Here is a 17118-nt window from a genome sequence, read left to right as displayed (position 1 = left end):
TGAAGTAAAAAAAAAAGAGAGTCAGCAAATTAGATCAAAACGTTTTAATCTTTGGATCCCTTTATTCCTGTGGCCTTCATATACATATACAGACACAAATGACCAGGTTTCTATTTCAGCATATCAAAAAGTTGTAACTAGTCATTCAGAGCTGGCAAAAAGTCCCGACTATGTCATTCGTGACTTCACCATCTTAGAACCAGAGTCGTCATGTCTCCAAGCTATGGTCTATCAAAATGCAAACAACTTCAAACACTAAGAATTCTTTAAATTGCTTATGTCTACAGGTATTACAACAAAGTTAACATTTCAAGAATTGACAAATGGAGACATCCTTTTGTCCCAGGCAGCCCAGGAGAATCATGAACTCATGTGCCTGGTCCACTATTAAAAAAAGTTAATTATTTATCACTAAGTAAAATTAATTGCAAATTTTGCCATATGAAAATTTATTTTCTCCGTATTTGAAAATACCTCCTTAATTTGGTCAAATCCTGTGATATGCCAGAAACTACAAAATCAAATTCTTGCGAGAGAAGTAAAGAGCGTATCCAGTTTCACGTAATGGAAGAACATTTTCAAATCTTCATTATAGTCCAAATATAAAATCAAACATTTAAGCCTGAAAAGCTGCTAAAGAAAAAACCCAACTAATTCAGTGTTCTTCAGCATATCGACTTTTGCAATAACACAGTATGTTCGCCGACTTAAAAATGTTTATTCTTTAAAAAATTAGTTGCTTTTTATACAGCTATACAAAGTTCGTAATGTTTCTTTGGCAATGGGATATAATGGAATTTTACAACTATATAAAAAGTTCCTTTGCCTAAGAAACAGTATTTACTGTGTGTACATATTGACTGACAAAGCAAGGTTTCTACTGTCCAGCACCCTAGTTGATAAAAGTACAACTATCTCAAAAGGGATATTACAGGATTTCCAAAAAACAACCTTCAGTGGATCAAAACACTCACAGTATCGACGGCCTTCTGCATACAATTGTCCTTACAACTCGAAGCAATTATCAAATACAGTTTAGTAATAAGAAAAATCCTTTCAGTGATCAAAAAATACTTAAACTCCATCGAAGTACTGCTTTATAATTAACTATATATAAGAAATTACTTAACCTTCTGTCTCAAATATATTTAATGCTCACTGTTTTCAAAGATGGCCATTTTTCAAAAGTAACTGCATTACACCCCTTTGAAATTAAATAGTTAAATCCCAGTGCTGGTGACAAGTATACAGCAAATTAACTTCATTCTTTGCAGAGACTGAAAGTAATTCTCTGGATCAAGAAGATCTAGACGTTCACCTGGCTTCAGCATTCTTCTAGACTATGCAGCAACTTTGTTGTCTTTCTAGAGGGAACAGCAGAATGTTAAAATTAATTTTGAAACAATAAATAAATAAAAAAGAAAATCACAAACTCATCTGGACAGCAGCACTGGCAGAAGATGTGTCGCAAGAGTTGCTTCCCGTCTCCCACCACCAGAAAGGTGCCCTCCCCGTGGGCTTGGGCTGGCACCCTGTCACCACGGCTGCTCCTCACTTTGACAGGATGCCTGGCACAAACCCCTGGGCTTTACGCCACCTCCTGCTTTTCTGTGAAAACCCTTCATTCAGGAATTCAAATCCACAATCTTCAATCCCTTATTTCAATACATGCTCAGCTTTACATCTAGTTGCCGCAAACAGAGGAATAACTGAGGGACAATCAGAAGTCTCCTGCGCTGAAAGAACCTGTCCCTCTTTTTTTTAAAAAAAATACATCTAAATCTTCAAACAGTAAGCTACCAGAAGTTCCTCTGTACTAGTCAGAATTGTAAAAGCCTACGTTTACTTGCAATAATCTGATGAATTACAGTTGTTACGGATTCTAATATTGCTTCTGCTCCTTAACAAGCCAATGCTCGAGCTGAACATAGAGGCTCAATGCTGGGAAAAATGACTTGCACTGAAATTATTAGAAGATTCTGCTTTTGCAAGCAGATGAGCTCTGCTGACTTACATTATTTGTACAACTAATGAGCCTTCATAAAGAGGAGAATTTACGCTGTTTCCAAGAAAAAGGAAGTGCACCTAAGGCACCACTAGCACACGATACATCACTTCCCTAGCTGGCGCTGACAGCTAACTTCATCCTTCCTCTGAAGGGCTAGTAGAAAAAAAGAGTTAGGATCTTCAACAGGAAACAGAGAAATGCATGTTGTAATAGTGTTGCAAAGACAGAAAACTGCATAACTGTACTGTAAAGGAAGATTCTGCCTTTTAGTCACCAGAGCTCTCGCAGAACAAATGACTATTTCTATGCATACAGGATTCTGAAAGCATCGAGTTACTTCAGTCAGGAGACTTACTCAGTGGCTTGTGCCTAACACTTACAGGAACTTTACATTTCCTTCACATTTAATCAAAAATAAAATAGTATCACTTATTTTTAAAACACTCTGTCTATGGGATGAACACGGGTCTTGTCTTTTGCCCCATCCCCACAGTTCCTTTTCACTGAATGACTGGCTGAGAAGTCAATCCCACCTTAGCTTTCCCAAGTACTAGTGAATATAATTAAGTTATAGCTGTGTTTGGTTTTTTTGTTTTAAAAAAAAAAAGCATAAGAGGATCTTGCAGAACTCGGTATTTTTACCTTCCTTTTTGCAGAGGGTCAACTCTATACTTCAGTAATTTCAACTACTTACTCTATTTTAGGGGTTAATAGAAGTCTATAGGCTTCAAGCCAACTTATTCACAACTCAAAAAAGTTTGTTGCATGCTAGAAGGAAGTTACATTACTCCCTTTCAATCTTTACATCTTACAATATTGCTTAGAAAAATGGTCACAATTCCCTTTTGCAGCAGTTGTGTTAAATCTGCATAATTTTTACTTTTTTTTTTCCCCCCCTTCTTCCCTCTCTCTGTGCCCCGCCCCTCAATTCCAGTTACAGAACACATACTCAGGGCACGTGAAGAAAGGTAGCTTTTAGTTTTGGTTGCTGTTGATAATAAAATGGTGCTATATAACTAAAATTTCAGCATTAACAGGCAGCATTAAGTACTTCAGAGTACCTGCAAAATACTATTCAAGAAATTCTAGTTCAACATCAAATCTAAAACCGGGATGTTTTCTTTACCACTAGTTTCCAAGAACAGTGAATCATGTCATAGTAAGATTAAATGTATTTTACCCTATATTCAAAGTCAGCAAACTCTCTGCCTCCACGACCTCCTCTGAATCCACCACGAAATCCTCGGGGTGCAGTGAAGCCACCTCCTCTTCCACCTCCTCGTCCTCTTCCACCTCGGAAGCCAATTGCTCCTCTGCCTCTGAAGCCCCCGCGGCCACGATTGGGACGCAGCGGTATTCCGAAAGTCTCGGCATTTAATCTCCTTTCCTCAGCCCAGGTGGGTCGCCGTTCTCTGCCACACAAAATGAGCAAGGATTGTTTTTAAAAGTGCTTCAGAAGGAAACTTGCCTGGCTTAGTTAGAATCGCCAGAAAGCTCATGAAAACAACAAAGCATTAATCACACCATAAATCTCTACATCATCCCTTCTGCAAGAATTGAGCTGTCTGCCACAATTCATTCAATGCAAAGAAAAGAGCTATGTGCAGTATCATTAATTAGATATTGATAACGCTGTAACAGCAGGACACAGTCTGTATCCTCTGCACACAGCACCGTATTATATAATAAATAAAAGCTGTCTGCAGTTGAAAACATGAAACAGAAGGTAAGAGCTGGCAGTTAGAGATGTTATTTTATCTGGCTGTCAGTACAACAAAACAATTGCCTCTTCCACCACCCCCATCCCAACTCAAAATAGGTTAGCAATCCATATCATCTTGTCTAATAAGGCAACACTTAAAGATAAGCTTTAATTTTCCTGAAATGCTATCTACTGGCCAAGACAGTTATGTAATCTACTTACAAACCACTACGAAAGCACAGTCATAATCGCTTTAACTAACGTGGTAACTTAGTAGCAAAACAAAACAATAAAACCTACTTGAGTAAACCTGCAGATTCTAGAGTATGTACACCAAGTTCCAGATGCACAGTTCTAAAATAGCACTTAAAAAAAGTCTTCCTATTACTGCTATTGCACTTGCCCAGAGAAATTCTGTGCTTCATATTCCTGTTTCATTTTTGCCCACTGCTTGTGGAAAGGAGCTTTACCCGCTTTCGATTTCGAGTTGATGGGCATGAGTAGTGCCGACACTCCCTTATGACATAACCATGTCTCAAGCAGCCTAACAAGCTTCCCCATGCAGGCCGTACCTATTGTCATCACAGGAGATGTTATCAAAGAAGGATTTGGTTTTGTCATAGTAACAGTTGGGTCCAAGTGGATCTTCCTCATCTGCATTCCCTTCGCTGTTTTGGGTATCAACACCTGAGTCACCTTTGTCTTCTCCATTTACAGGCTTCTCTGGTTTCTCGAGTTTATCTTCTGGAAAATAAAAGTAAATAGAAGCCTTTCAGACCATCACATGAAACAGAACAGCACTGTTCACTTATTCCCAGACAGAAAGACACAAACTGTACTAAAAGCTCAAAACCACAAAAACCCTCCAAAATTTAATGTGGAGGTCAAATAATTTGCCGCATAAATTACTATGTTTTGCTGCTGCCATCTGGAGACCCGATATCCTAACATTTTCTGTGGGTTTAATTAAAAAAACCCCAAACTGGCAGCATGGATTTGATAGCTATCTATTTTGTGATCTCTCATCTACCTCCTTTAACAGACTTAAAAGCCTCCCTCAGTCACTTCTCATAAAAGCCATTGCACGCTTTTGCTCATCCATTTTTCCATTCTTGTCTTCTGGCTTTGCTGTCATCTCCTCCGAGACACAGGGCCAGCATTCAAGATACTATGCTGGGAATTGACTTTCTGATGAATGCTTTTCCTAATAGTGCCTGAAGTTCAACTTAACTGGTACTGAAAAAAAGCTGATGGTTCAAGAGAACTAGCTGTTAGGATCTTGCAAGTTTCATTCCTAAATTCTTAAAAGCTGAAACCTCTCAATGCTGTGCACAAACTTCACATAACCAGCTAAACCTTTCCACACCACCACACACAAAAATTACCACTATCTCTCAAAATATTTCTGTAGCTCTACATGGTTAGCTCTCCCTTTCCTTTTGATTATTCTGAAAAAAAAAAAAAAATAAGTGTCAATAGCAAACTGTCAGCTCATTTAAAAATGATCGAGAAAGAGGCAAACACCAAAGAACAAATCCTATGGGACTCGGCTGTTGTTTTTTATTCTATACTGAAACCTGACCATTTATTCCTATCTTTTGTTTCCCCGCTTTCAGACCATCATTTACTGAAATACAGAACTCGCTATTTTACACTATAACAATTTTGTCCAAAAATAGTAACGACAGCGTAATGAACAGGTGGCTGGTCACAAGAGAATGAGGTAATTAAAACAGAAACCTGCTAGAAAACAAAACAAAAGTGCTGGCAGTATGGATTCAAACAACTCCAGTCTTTCTTTGGAAATGGTAAAAACAAAGAAATACCAGAAACCTTCTTAAATTGAAACTCTTTTGCACCCTCCAGCAAAGTTCTAACTCCAAACGCATGACTTTGGTCATTAATAATTGAAAACATAAAATATGGGTTTTCTTTCACTGCATCTTTTCCAGAACTCAAAAGTAAACTCACACTACTGGAACTTCCACTCAAGAGATCAGCATTTTCAACCAACAGACTTGTTAGAACATGATGTATGTTATTTGCTAGCTAAAATTCCTTCAAAACTCAAATCTATTTAATTAAATAGATGATCCCAGTTTACTCGTTCATTTTTTCTTTTTTTTTTTTTAACAACTGTAACCAAGAGTTAGGATATGCCTTTTAAAGTTGTTCTCAAAGGTAGGACAAAAACAGCAAGAAGACATAGCTTTCCATACTCAAACCTAAAGCAAAAATTGGTTTACCTTTTAGTTTAAGTTTATTATGAAATTCTCTATCAATTTCTTCCTTGTTGAATTGTGCATTTGCGCTTTCAAAGTCAAAGTCCTTCTCAAACTTCATTGGACCATCTCTTCTAATACCAAATCTTCCTCGGCCTCCTCTGTGACCTCCACGGCCTCTCCGTGCTGATGGTCCACCTGGAACTGAAGAGAGGGAAATTCTGTTCTGTGGATTGTTTTCATTCTGAGAGTGGTTGGTGTTTTGAGTGGGTTTTTTTTTGTTTTGTTTTAATTCCTGGGATTGCAGGCTGGGACTTTATGTATCCTTTTCCTGCACTTTAGTTGTTAAGCCTTCTGTCAGAGCATCTGGTAACTGCAGATTCACTTACAATAATTAACAGCAGTGACACAGAAAGCATAACAGGATTAAACTTGGATACTAAAAGACTTTCTAGAAGTCATTAAATGCTTTTGGAAGAAGAGTTACAATGTTAGCGGCTTTTCAGTCAGTATTCTTGTTTATTTCATGCTATGGTGTCTGTAAAAGCATGAATACTGCTTGGTTTTGTATTTTTATTCAAGTTGCGTAACATAGAGCAACCAGAAGAGATTTTTCTCTGTGACTTTCGGTGCTCATATCATTCTGATCCAAAGTTACTGTTACCTACTAGAAACAATTATGTGAAAGCATTCTAAATACATAAATTCTTTAGTACCATAATCTGAACTGCAAGATTTCTGGATGCTAAGAACAAAGTCCTAGCACTTAGCAAGCTATACACAATGCTGTATTTTAGCAGACTTTTAAAAAATTTAGTGAAGTCTGAAAACAATGATAGCTATTTCTCAAAACAAGATTTACCAATTTGTCGTTTGTTTTCATTTCTGAGTTCATTTTCTGATCTTGAAACCTTGTGTGCTTCAGCTAAAGTTGGAAATAAAAAAGTGATTTGTTTATCCAATTAGGTATTTATGATCATACTTTTGAATATAGTTACATAGTTCGGATTTCAAAAAAATCCAAATCTATAAAAGTAAACCACAAGTTTTAACTCATTAAAAAAATAAGAATTATAAATATATGTTTGACTTTTAAAAGAGATACATATAATCCAGGTCTCTGCTGACCAGTCCACTAGTAATTGACAGCAAGAAAATTCCTACATGTTACCCTTAGAAAGAGCATTTCATAGGTGTGCAGCGGAAAATAAGTAGTGTAAAAATTCCCCAAAGCTACCTCGTCTGTGCTCTTGATTCTCCAACGATTTTTGGCTAGCAGACACCAAGGGTCTGGCTGGTACAGGACTCCTCCTCCCAACTGGTGCTGGAGCAGGCAGGTGAGCTGAAGCTGTTTGAACTGCTTGTTCCATGGTGGGGCTTCTTCTCAAATGATCCATCTGAGGGCTTGAACGACCTGGGAAAAAAAAGACAAAACAAAACCAAACGCAAAGAGTTATTTCTCATCTACAGGTTCAAGTTACTGGTCTCAACCAATCTAGACTAATAGGTTTACCTGCCTTACCAAACAAGACAGCTGTGTCCAAAGATGAAACAAATATTCCTGCACCCTCAGATCCACTAATCCAGAATGAAGGATATTTAGCAATTTCCCTTCCCTTAGTCTATCAAGTTGACTTAACTGTCACATCACTATCTCTACAGGTAATCAAGTTTGCTTGATTTATTGCTATATTTAGGTAAATATAACAAAAAATACCATTAGGAATAAAGATTTAAAAACTGCTGGCTGAAGATGACAGAACACTGCAACAGGCTGCCCAGGAAGGTTGTGGAGTCTCCTTCTCTGGAGACATTCAAAACCCGCCTGGATGCCTTCCTGTGTAACATCATCTAGGTGCTCCTGCTCCGGCAGGGAGATTGGACTAGATGATCTTTTGAGGTCCCTTCCAATCCCTAGCATACTGTGATACTGTGACTTCACCAGTCAATCAACACAAAGTATCTTGAGCTTTGCCATACCATCAATAAAACTAGATACTGAATTTCTATTGCAGCTATTTGCTAACACTATTCCATCCAAGTAAATCTACTCCTCAATACAGATGCTTTAAGGATAACAACAGATGTGTTGCTGACAGTCAGCTACACAGTGTGCCAAGATGTAGAAAAACACATTTAAAGAGCATCGGTGCTTTCTGGTTTTAATATCAGTGTTTTCACAACAGAATTCAGCTGTTTGGTTAGCATTTCTGGCAACTACCTAAATCATGGAGGCATGATTGGTTAAAAAAAAAAAATAAAAATCGGAGTTATGAAGAAAGATTTACCTTGAGACATCTGTGTTTTTAGTGATCTTGCATCTGTCGTAAAGGCAGAACCAACTGCAGTGCTTTGGGACATGCTAGCACTGCCTGAAGAGTCTGTTCCAAAAGATGTTAGAGAACCTCCTGCTTTGAAAGAAGTAATACAGTTGTAAAATTCGGTTTAGACTTTTCCTTTATGTATTTTTTTAATTACCACTAAATGATTAGTCAAGCCATACTAAGCAGTTATTCCAGAATACACATAAGTCTGCCCTTTCCTTACATGTTAAGTTTAGTGTAATGTTACGTATATGGGCACACACCAGGCTGGTCTACCTGGGACACAGACATCAGTAGCACAGCCATGGGGCTTTTGTGGAAGAGTTGCCTTTACCACTTCTGAAATATAATGAATATGTGATGAATGTAATAAATATATATGGAACATCATTAATTCATGAACTCAGAAATCTTTCCCCACTCGTCTCTCTGAGATAGGGTGCTTAGTTCTCAATCATAATTGAGTTGATTTGAGCTGCAAAGATCATGAAAAACTCTACTTTTGAGCTAAACAGTAGGACTGATACATATCGAATACTTAGGATAAAATGTTGATGAAATTGTATGTACTGATTACTGTGTCTGCACACACATGCAACTTCATTTATAAGAAAACACTAAGGGATAAAAGTGAACATACCAACTCCTACAGCGCCAAACTGCTGCCCCACCAGCGGGCTCGGACTAAACTGGCTGTATGCAGGCATTCTGCCAAAAGGACCATAGGACCCCACAGATTGGAATGAAGATGTAGTCGAAGATCCTAGTGAAGACTAAAGACAAAGTACATTGGCAGAAATTCACGTTCACACAAAAAGCAGGAAATGGTTGTGCAAGGCAAATAATGTAGAAACTCTAAAACTATTTGTTAAACTTACCCTAACATCATCACTGTGGCTAATACATATAGGAGATCTTAACATGCATAAAGCTGCTCCTTTTAATATCAAGAATTTAACCGCTTTAACACATAAGCAAAGACAGCAGAAAAATAATGAATTGCACACATTATTCTGCATGCTCAAACACAGAACAGTTAGTAGAAAACATTTTCACAAGTATGTACAAAGTTTAGAAAGCACTTTTACCCTTCCAGTACTAGAACCTCGGATACTGGACTCTTCTGTTACACACGTATAAGTGTTCGCTGAGAACTTGGAAAACATCACTTTTTCCCCTGAAGTTTCAAAAGCCACAGCAACAATGAAAGGCCCAAAGATACTGGGGAGGGCGGGTCATTACTATTATTGGAGTTAGCAGTAATGCAATTTCACAGCTCTGAACTACCACTGAGAGAAGTAGTTGCAACAAATTCAGCAAAATCTTAAGAGCATTGCAAGGGTGGGTACTTTGTACGGAAGTATCAGGATTTTCATCTTATGGAATAGTTAACCTCTAGAAATGTAAACATGTATGTAGAATTATAAGTTTCATTTGAACAAAGAACTTTGACCTTGCTCTCAGGGATGATTTTAAGACAGCCTACCAGCACAACCAACAAGCCAACAACTTTCAGAGATAAAACAATAACTCTGTCAGCCTGTTTACAACTAAATAACCAACTAATCAATCCTGAAAGCTTCAAATTGTAAGTTGCGTTCCCTTCAGCAACCAAGTACTCCCAATTTAAATAACTGTTCTTTTTTATGAAGCCTTTTAATAGTGATATTGCTAGAAGTCACATTATAAAATGTTGAACATTAAAACCCAAAACAAAACAACAAAAATCACTAATGATTTGGAGAGGTTTCAGCATCAACTCCATTTGACTTATACCAAGTTTGATCTTTCCAAGAAGTCTTGCACATATGTCCTAAGCTAAGTACCTTCCAAAAAAGACATCAAGGTCCACCAAAAGTCGTTAGCTCTTTTGGAAAAACTGGGAGCTTTGGTATCCAGCGCACTGTGCTATAACTAAGATTTTAACCTCTATTTTCAGTTTCAGATTCAAAAGAGGAAAATCTTTCCAGAGGTCTTTACACTGGGTTGCAAACTTTACAGCAAGAAATATTTTAGTTTTTAAACCTTCAGCTAGAGAGCAATTAGGTTATATCTTCAGCAACAAACATCTAAAAACATGTTTTGACGTACCTGAACAATAGCAGGGTCCTGTGGCAAAGAACACTGAGGCTTTGGTGGCTCACAGACAGTTAGGTCTTTAATGTCACTGCCACGGAATATAATATACTCAAAGACTTCATCACGAGGCGGTATAGGTCTATCAGTTGGTCTATCTTCTGTACCAAAGGAGCGAACTACAAAATTGGGAAGGCAAAAAGAAAAAAAGGAAAAAAAATTCCCACATTAAACGAAATGGTTTCAAATATACTGCAGAGACCAAGAGTTTTAAATAAAAATAATTCTGTCGAAAGAAACATATTAAATAGGCAGCATATTCTTTGCCCTTATCAACTGCTCAATCTAGTAATTTGTGCGTACAAATTTCAGTTAAGAATCAAGCAGAAAGACACCTCTTCCATTCCATACTGAGACATCACTTACGCTATTCCTCACATGTTGAACATTTTGTATGTTTTGTGAGGGGAAGCAGCAAAGAAGTTTTTTGGTAAGGTAATACTTTCAGGACATTACAGCGACAGGAAAACCAACAAAGGCTGGTCAGTCAGTCAGGACTACATTAGCTTACATACGTCAGATTCTGCATTTGCAAATCGGGGAGGGGGGAAGCTAATATTACTAGAAATCAGAATATTAAAAATTACCCAAACCGAAATATTTCTCAAGGTCTGAATCGAGATATTTAAATAAAAATCAGTAATACTGTGGTTTACATATATAATCTTCACTAAGCAAAACGCTACCTTCTTGCTGGTGTAAGGTTCACACGACCTCTGTCAAATTAAGTAAACTCACTGGGCCATAACTATATTCCTCAGTAGGCCTGCATAGTGTGCAACATATCAAAACATTAAGTTTATTTTTATGTACTTAACTGAATTCCAACAGTTTTCAGATTGCATAGTGATGAAGCTTACCATGCTTTTCCCTCTGCACTACCTATAATCGCCACCACTGTATACGGATAGCATAAATTTACTTTCACTACCCTCCCAAAGACTTTTCCTCACCTTAAGACTGCCAATTCTAAGTCAATATAAAGTGAAACAAACAAAAAAATCTGAAGAGATGTCTCCAAGAGCCAGAATTTTGTACGCAAAACCTAAACAATTAATTGAAACCAGAAAAGAAAATAAGTCATGAAAATCACATTCTACCAAACATTGACTTGCAGCAGCTTTAACAATCCCTCTCGATTATCCTTGCTCTAGCCTTTTCAGTTTTAGTTGCTTTGTCAGGTACTACAGGTTATGCTGAGAAAACATCTGAATTTTGCTTTCATTTACCAGAATTAGTTTTCCCTCCATTTTCAGATGCATCAACAATTTGGAGACATCATTAGGCATTTATTTGCAGCCATAAAACCATTAGCCAAGAATTGCAGAGCTTCCTGTAGAGCTGCATGAAGTGATACTGAGTCACTTCTCAGGCTGCACCATCTTCCATCACTGCTGCTTCTTCTGTATTGCATAAACAGAGCTTATCAGTCAAGTATTATGAATGTTTTTGAGAAGCATAATTCAGGGGTAGAGAGATCAACTCCACACTACAATGAAAAATAACATTAAGTGGTTACGATTATCTTGTTCATACTTATATAACCTACTGAGCTGAATTTAATCAACTTCTCTATTTCTGTGCATCTGAAAGTCTGCTCTGAACGGTATTATAAAATAGTAAGCACTGTAAGAAGGCATATACTGTTAACTGAATTTTAATCTTTGTTATAAATCTGTCCTTTCTTCCTCTACTGAAAAAAGATACCTGAAGAATTTGCAGAAATTAAGCTATTGAGTATTGCTTTAAGTTAACAACATTATCAGCTGGTGGTGTACATTACTGTAGTTAATTCTGTTGCTTCTTATTCATAAAGCTTTTCTATTTCACTGTCTTGGCCAAGGATTCATCTGTACTTTCTGGCCATCCTATATTTATTAGATAACTAGTAAATTAACTTGACCTTTCATTCTGTTGTTCGACCCGCCATCTCGATAAGTAAAACCAGAGTTGGTTCTGTATTGGTTCTCTCCATCCCCTACTGAAATGGTTGCTCTAGTAGCCATTTTGTCTACAAAAGTGAACGAAAATGGTCAAAGTGTGATCAGTAAGTTACTAAATTATTCTACTTTCTAGTTAAAGTGAAGGAACTAAGCAGTGGCAACATCACAAAAAAACCCTAGTAAACTAGAAGAACATATTTCACCTTTACATAGAAATGAAAATCTGATGAACTCTGAAAGAAATCTGCTTTGAATGTATTGCTCTTAAATAAGAGCTATGTGGCATGGATAAGAATTTTACTATTAATACCAACATCACATGACACATATAGGAATAGTTTTAACACATGGCAACCACCTTTCTCCATTCTAATCCAATTAAAAAAGTGAACAACCTGACTATTACCTAATGACACCTTAAAGGAGGTGCAACACAAGAAAGCAGTTTAGGGTAAGGGCTACTCAGTGTTTTTGCAGTGTCTATCCCAACTTGGTCCTTCAGATAGGAGTGTAACATAAAGAGCTGAATGTTACTGTTAATACTTTGCAAAGAGATAGCTAGCAATCTTTACAGTTTCTTCTTTCCTAGCTTTTATTAGGATTTAGGAAAATCTGAGGTCATTAAAGTAAAACATCTAACTATTAAAAGTGGCCAGAACAAAAGGATTTTAGAAAGAAATAGCTTTTACCATAGTTTTTCAGAACCAGAAATACTAAGTTGCCAGAGTAGCATAAAGATAAGGTATTGGAGCAGCAGCAGTCTTAGAGTTCTATCCAGCTGTCTCTTGGGGTATTTCCTCAGACTACATCCTTCCTCCAGAACAGGGTGTAGTGGTTCATATATAGCAAAATACTGAAGAGTGAGAGGAAATGAAAATAAGCATGTGAAAAATAATGTAATCTTACAGCACTTACCAGGACTATGGTAAATCCATTTAATCTTACCTTGTCGTTTAAGTTTCTTGGGGTTTTTGATTTTAAAAGACTTAAAGTGGCTTAGGAACTTGCAAACAAAAGGCAACCATCACTTGTTAAGAGCAAAGTTATTTTTCATCAGTGTAAATACACATAACTGAGCAGCTAGCTAGAAAGAAACTAACACTGTTGAGCCTAACAGGCTTACGTGACTTTATGCTGAAGTAGTTCCACCAATTACATATTAAAGTGCTGCAAGCAAAGTTTTTTTACAGACTTTGACCAACCTCAGTATTACTACTACACTATATCCTAACGTATATTACTATATAGCACTACTATAGCATCCAAGGAAAACACTGTAACTTCCCCTATCAGGCAACAGAAATGATTATCTGTTGATTAACATAGAAAAACACCGTGCTCATCAAAAGCCAAGCTATATATTCTACTAGCAAACGAAGACTGTTTCCATATAACGTGAATTACTGTAAATATGTTGTTCAGTCTCAGTAGACAGCACTGACAACAGATTATCAGCCTTACTTCATATGCAGCATACATACACAGAAACAAGTATTTCTCCACTCCTAAGGCACCCATGAGAAGTGTGACAAGTACGAATCCACTGCTACCAGAACATGCAATTTCAGATGCCATTTCTCTTCGAAACATCACAATCCCTTTGCTGTGAACACATTTAGACGCCTGCAAGCCACACTACAGAAAAAGTATGAATGGGAAGGAACCAGCCTGTGGTGGGCTCCTCCTTTCAGAACAATTAATTCAGACTGCATTCCCCCACTCACAGGGGTGGCAAGTTAACAGGGAGGTAGAGGGAAGCAGCCTGGATGGGCTTTGACAAGAGGAATTTTTCTGCTGTGACACACCACGCACAGGGCTGGCTCAGCACACATGACCTAAACCTCAAGACACGGAGGGAGCATGTCACTTAACTGACTAAAAAGTTAACTTCATAAAAATTTAACACAAATTTAACCCTTCCCTTTCCTGCTCCCACCTCTAAACTGTAAGAAATGCTCAAGTCTTCACAAGAATTTCACTTTCTCCTGTCTACACTTTCTGAGTCTTCCACCCAATTAATACTGTATAGAAGAAAGGGAAGGTTTCTCTCTCATGTGTCATTAGACTATTGAAAACACTACGACAGATGGTTGAAAATGCCAGAAATGTCAGAAGTTTAACTACTTCTGAAATTATTGAAAGCTATTTCATAATATCTATTAATTGCAACGGTTCCAAATGCAACTCTTAATGGTCTAACAGCTGATAAGTGAAAACCGATGTATTAATTCAACATGAAACTTGAGAGTAAGAGTGTGTGGGTTTTGGTTCGAAACACTATCTCTGAAAAGCCTGCAACCCAAAGAAAACATATGCACCAATAATATATTAGAACCTCAAATATTTGTATAGCTTGCTTAGTATTCGGAATATCATATAGATGGGAGTTTCCTCTGTTATTTAAATAACGCACTTCATGAAAGGATGCATCACTTTCCCTTAGCAGACTCCAGCTTATGATAAAAATGTTATGCTCAATATTTAAACAGTTGCTATCTTCCTCTAACTGGCGAGACAGAGGCCACAACTTTTGCTAGCGAAAGAATCATAACTTTGTAAGTAAAATGCTCATTAAATTGCTCCTTGGTCACTAAAGACTACAATCAAAACTCTGCTAGCAATCCAAAAAACATACTCCTCTCTAAAACCCCATGAGATTTAAGAAAAATGAAAGCACTCCACATGTACAGCTCCACGAGATTAATCTCAGGCTTCAGTTTAGCCCACAGAAGCCCTAGCACCAGGCAAATGTGTAGTCATTCAAAATCAGATTCTCTCTATTTTCACACTTTACGTCACAATTTCATTTCAAAAACTAATAACAATTTGCTGCCCTGCACTTAACCCAGGTAAGTCACATGAAGTCAGTTACACAGCAGAGCAACTTGATGAAAATATCATCTTTCTGTGTCTCCTTTTGGCAGAAAACTTGACATTTGTGGTAAAGACCCACAGTAAACAGGTCTAGTTTGACTCCTGGACTCGCCACAGGAAGAAGAGATAACTATTGCCCGATCAACACATTTACAGCTACAGACAGATCAGAAGGAAGATCTGCTTCTTTCACAGACAGACCTGGCCATAACTGTCCATATCTGTCGCCCTGCATGCATGCTATCACACCCCATTCGCCTCACCTAAGCCTTCATTTATGCAGAAACTTGAATACACTACAGTGGAGCATTTTATCTGTAAGCACAATGAAGTGTGTTACAGTCTAATATTGTTGTTATCGGCTTCCAGATTAATCTCAAGGCGGCCTAGAAATACTGGTTTATTCTCTTCTGAATCATGACACCATATTATAAAACACGCATTCTTCAGCTAAGTAAGCCAAGTTTTATTAAAGCAAATTTAAGGGTTTAGATTTACATTTCTGATGAGTGCTATGGGAAGAGAGCAGATTATATTTCTAACTGTAATCTGATCTATCTTAAATATATACACTTTGGCAGATACGTTATAATGTGACTTAACCACTCTTGAGAAGTCATGCAAAATTGTCTCAGTCAGCGCTAAATCTTCCTCATAGAGGGCAAGACTATCACAAGCTCCTGAAGAATGGGATTCTTCTGAGTGCTTTTGTACAAATCTCAACAATCACAGCACGCAACTGGAATTTCTAAACATTTATTTTTAAATCACAGTGCTTATCTTTTTATTATATAAACAGATACTAGCTGTCCTTTTTAAACAGATACTGCAATCCCAGTAAGCCAACTTTAGAAATAAGTAAAAATCACATCATGAAAAGTCAATGCCACATAAACCAACTATACAAGGCTGAGATCAAAATTGTTTCAAAGCATACATGTAAGAATTTATAAAATGAAGTAGTCTTTGTATTAAGTAAAAATTGTCAGGGGGAAAGAGAGGAGGGAAGAAGATGGCCTTAAATTGACAAGGCACACAAACAAGAATTACCCCAAAGGCCAATGAGATATAAAAGCAAACTGCTACATGGTATTAGCTCCACAGACCAACTATTATACACAGCAACTACGTAAAATATAACAGATTGTCATTATGCTAGAATGGTAAGCCTATCATATCAAACAGGAACTCAGGTTCTGAATACTCTCAGTCCCAAATATGTAACTTACACAAGGAATCATTTTGCCCCCTACCCACCGGCTAAATAAATGCTCTGCTTTCACATACATACTTAGATTATTTAGCAAGATTTTACAGAGTCAAGAAGTGGAAAGTTTTGCAGCATCTATTACGAAAAATTTTGACTTGATGTTTTACCTGAATATTACCCATGCACTGTCATGGCTAATATACTTGTGCTGAGAGTGCGTTACCATGCACAAAAAACAGCGGTGTCCTTCGGATGCCCAGTTTCAAAGACCCTCTTTTTTTTTTTTTTTACTTCCCAGTCTCTAACTCTCTTCTCAGAGAAGATATCTCCCTAACTTTCCTGTGCGCACACACACGTACATATTCTCTGTATGTATTCAGTTTTGACGTCCACAGTGCCATACAGCTGTCTCCGGAACGAGGAGCTCACAACCTGCCTTCTTTGTTGACAACCCAGCAGCTGCAGGATCCCCTTTAGATCCGAGTTGCCTCCTGCCCCAGGATCCATAAGGGCCCTGCACTCCGCAGGTCTGGAACTCTTACGATGCAAAGAACCCCCTTTCCCAGCCTCCCCCTCTCCCTTTTCACGCACTAGCTTTGGACCACTTCCACCGCTAACGGCTCCACACTTTTTCCTCTCTCCAGGACTCCTCTGAGCAGCCCCTAACTAGGCAGCGTTCCCAGCTGTCCCTCCAAGCTT

The 17118-nt window shown here is 37.7% G+C and overlaps 1 protein-coding gene across 1 annotated transcript; it reads right to left on the bottom strand.

Moving 5' to 3' along the window:
- Window positions 1–701: 701 nt before the first annotated feature.
- Window positions 702–12322, bottom strand: LSM14A (LSM14A, SCD6 homolog A (S. cerevisiae)). Its single transcript, XM_009871154.1, has 10 exons — window positions 12316–12322; window positions 10348–10511; window positions 8897–9029; window positions 8221–8343; window positions 7170–7346; window positions 6795–6857; window positions 5957–6136; window positions 4283–4454; window positions 3189–3420; window positions 702–1364 (listed from the first exon to the last, which is right to left on the bottom strand). Exons 1-10 carry the CDS (start codon window positions 12320–12322, stop codon window positions 1341–1343), a joined length of 1275 nt encoding a protein of 424 aa, XP_009869456.1. The 3' UTR covers window positions 702–1340.
- Between the last annotated feature and the right edge of the window lie 4796 nt (window positions 12323–17118).

The sequence above is a fragment of the Apaloderma vittatum genome, unplaced genomic scaffold (genome assembly GCF_000703405.1).
Source record: "Apaloderma vittatum isolate BGI_N311 unplaced genomic scaffold, ASM70340v1 scaffold44416, whole genome shotgun sequence".
Lineage (NCBI taxonomy): Eukaryota > Metazoa > Chordata > Aves > Trogoniformes > Trogonidae > Apaloderma > Apaloderma vittatum.
This window is presented reverse-complemented; position numbering and strand designations above follow the sequence as displayed.

What these genes read in the sequence shown, in the direction of transcription:
- LSM14A (XM_009871154.1), bottom strand. An exon ending in TGAAAACAAACGACAAATTG is followed by an intron (nt 6,137 to 6,794) that starts GTAAATCTTGTT and finishes CCCTCTCTTCAG; the next exon opens with TTCCAGGTGGACCATCAGCA. An exon ending in ATCTCCTGTGATGACAATAG is followed by an intron (nt 3,421 to 4,282) that starts GTACGGCCTGCA and finishes TTTGTGTGGCAG; the next exon opens with AGAACGGCGACCCACCTGGG.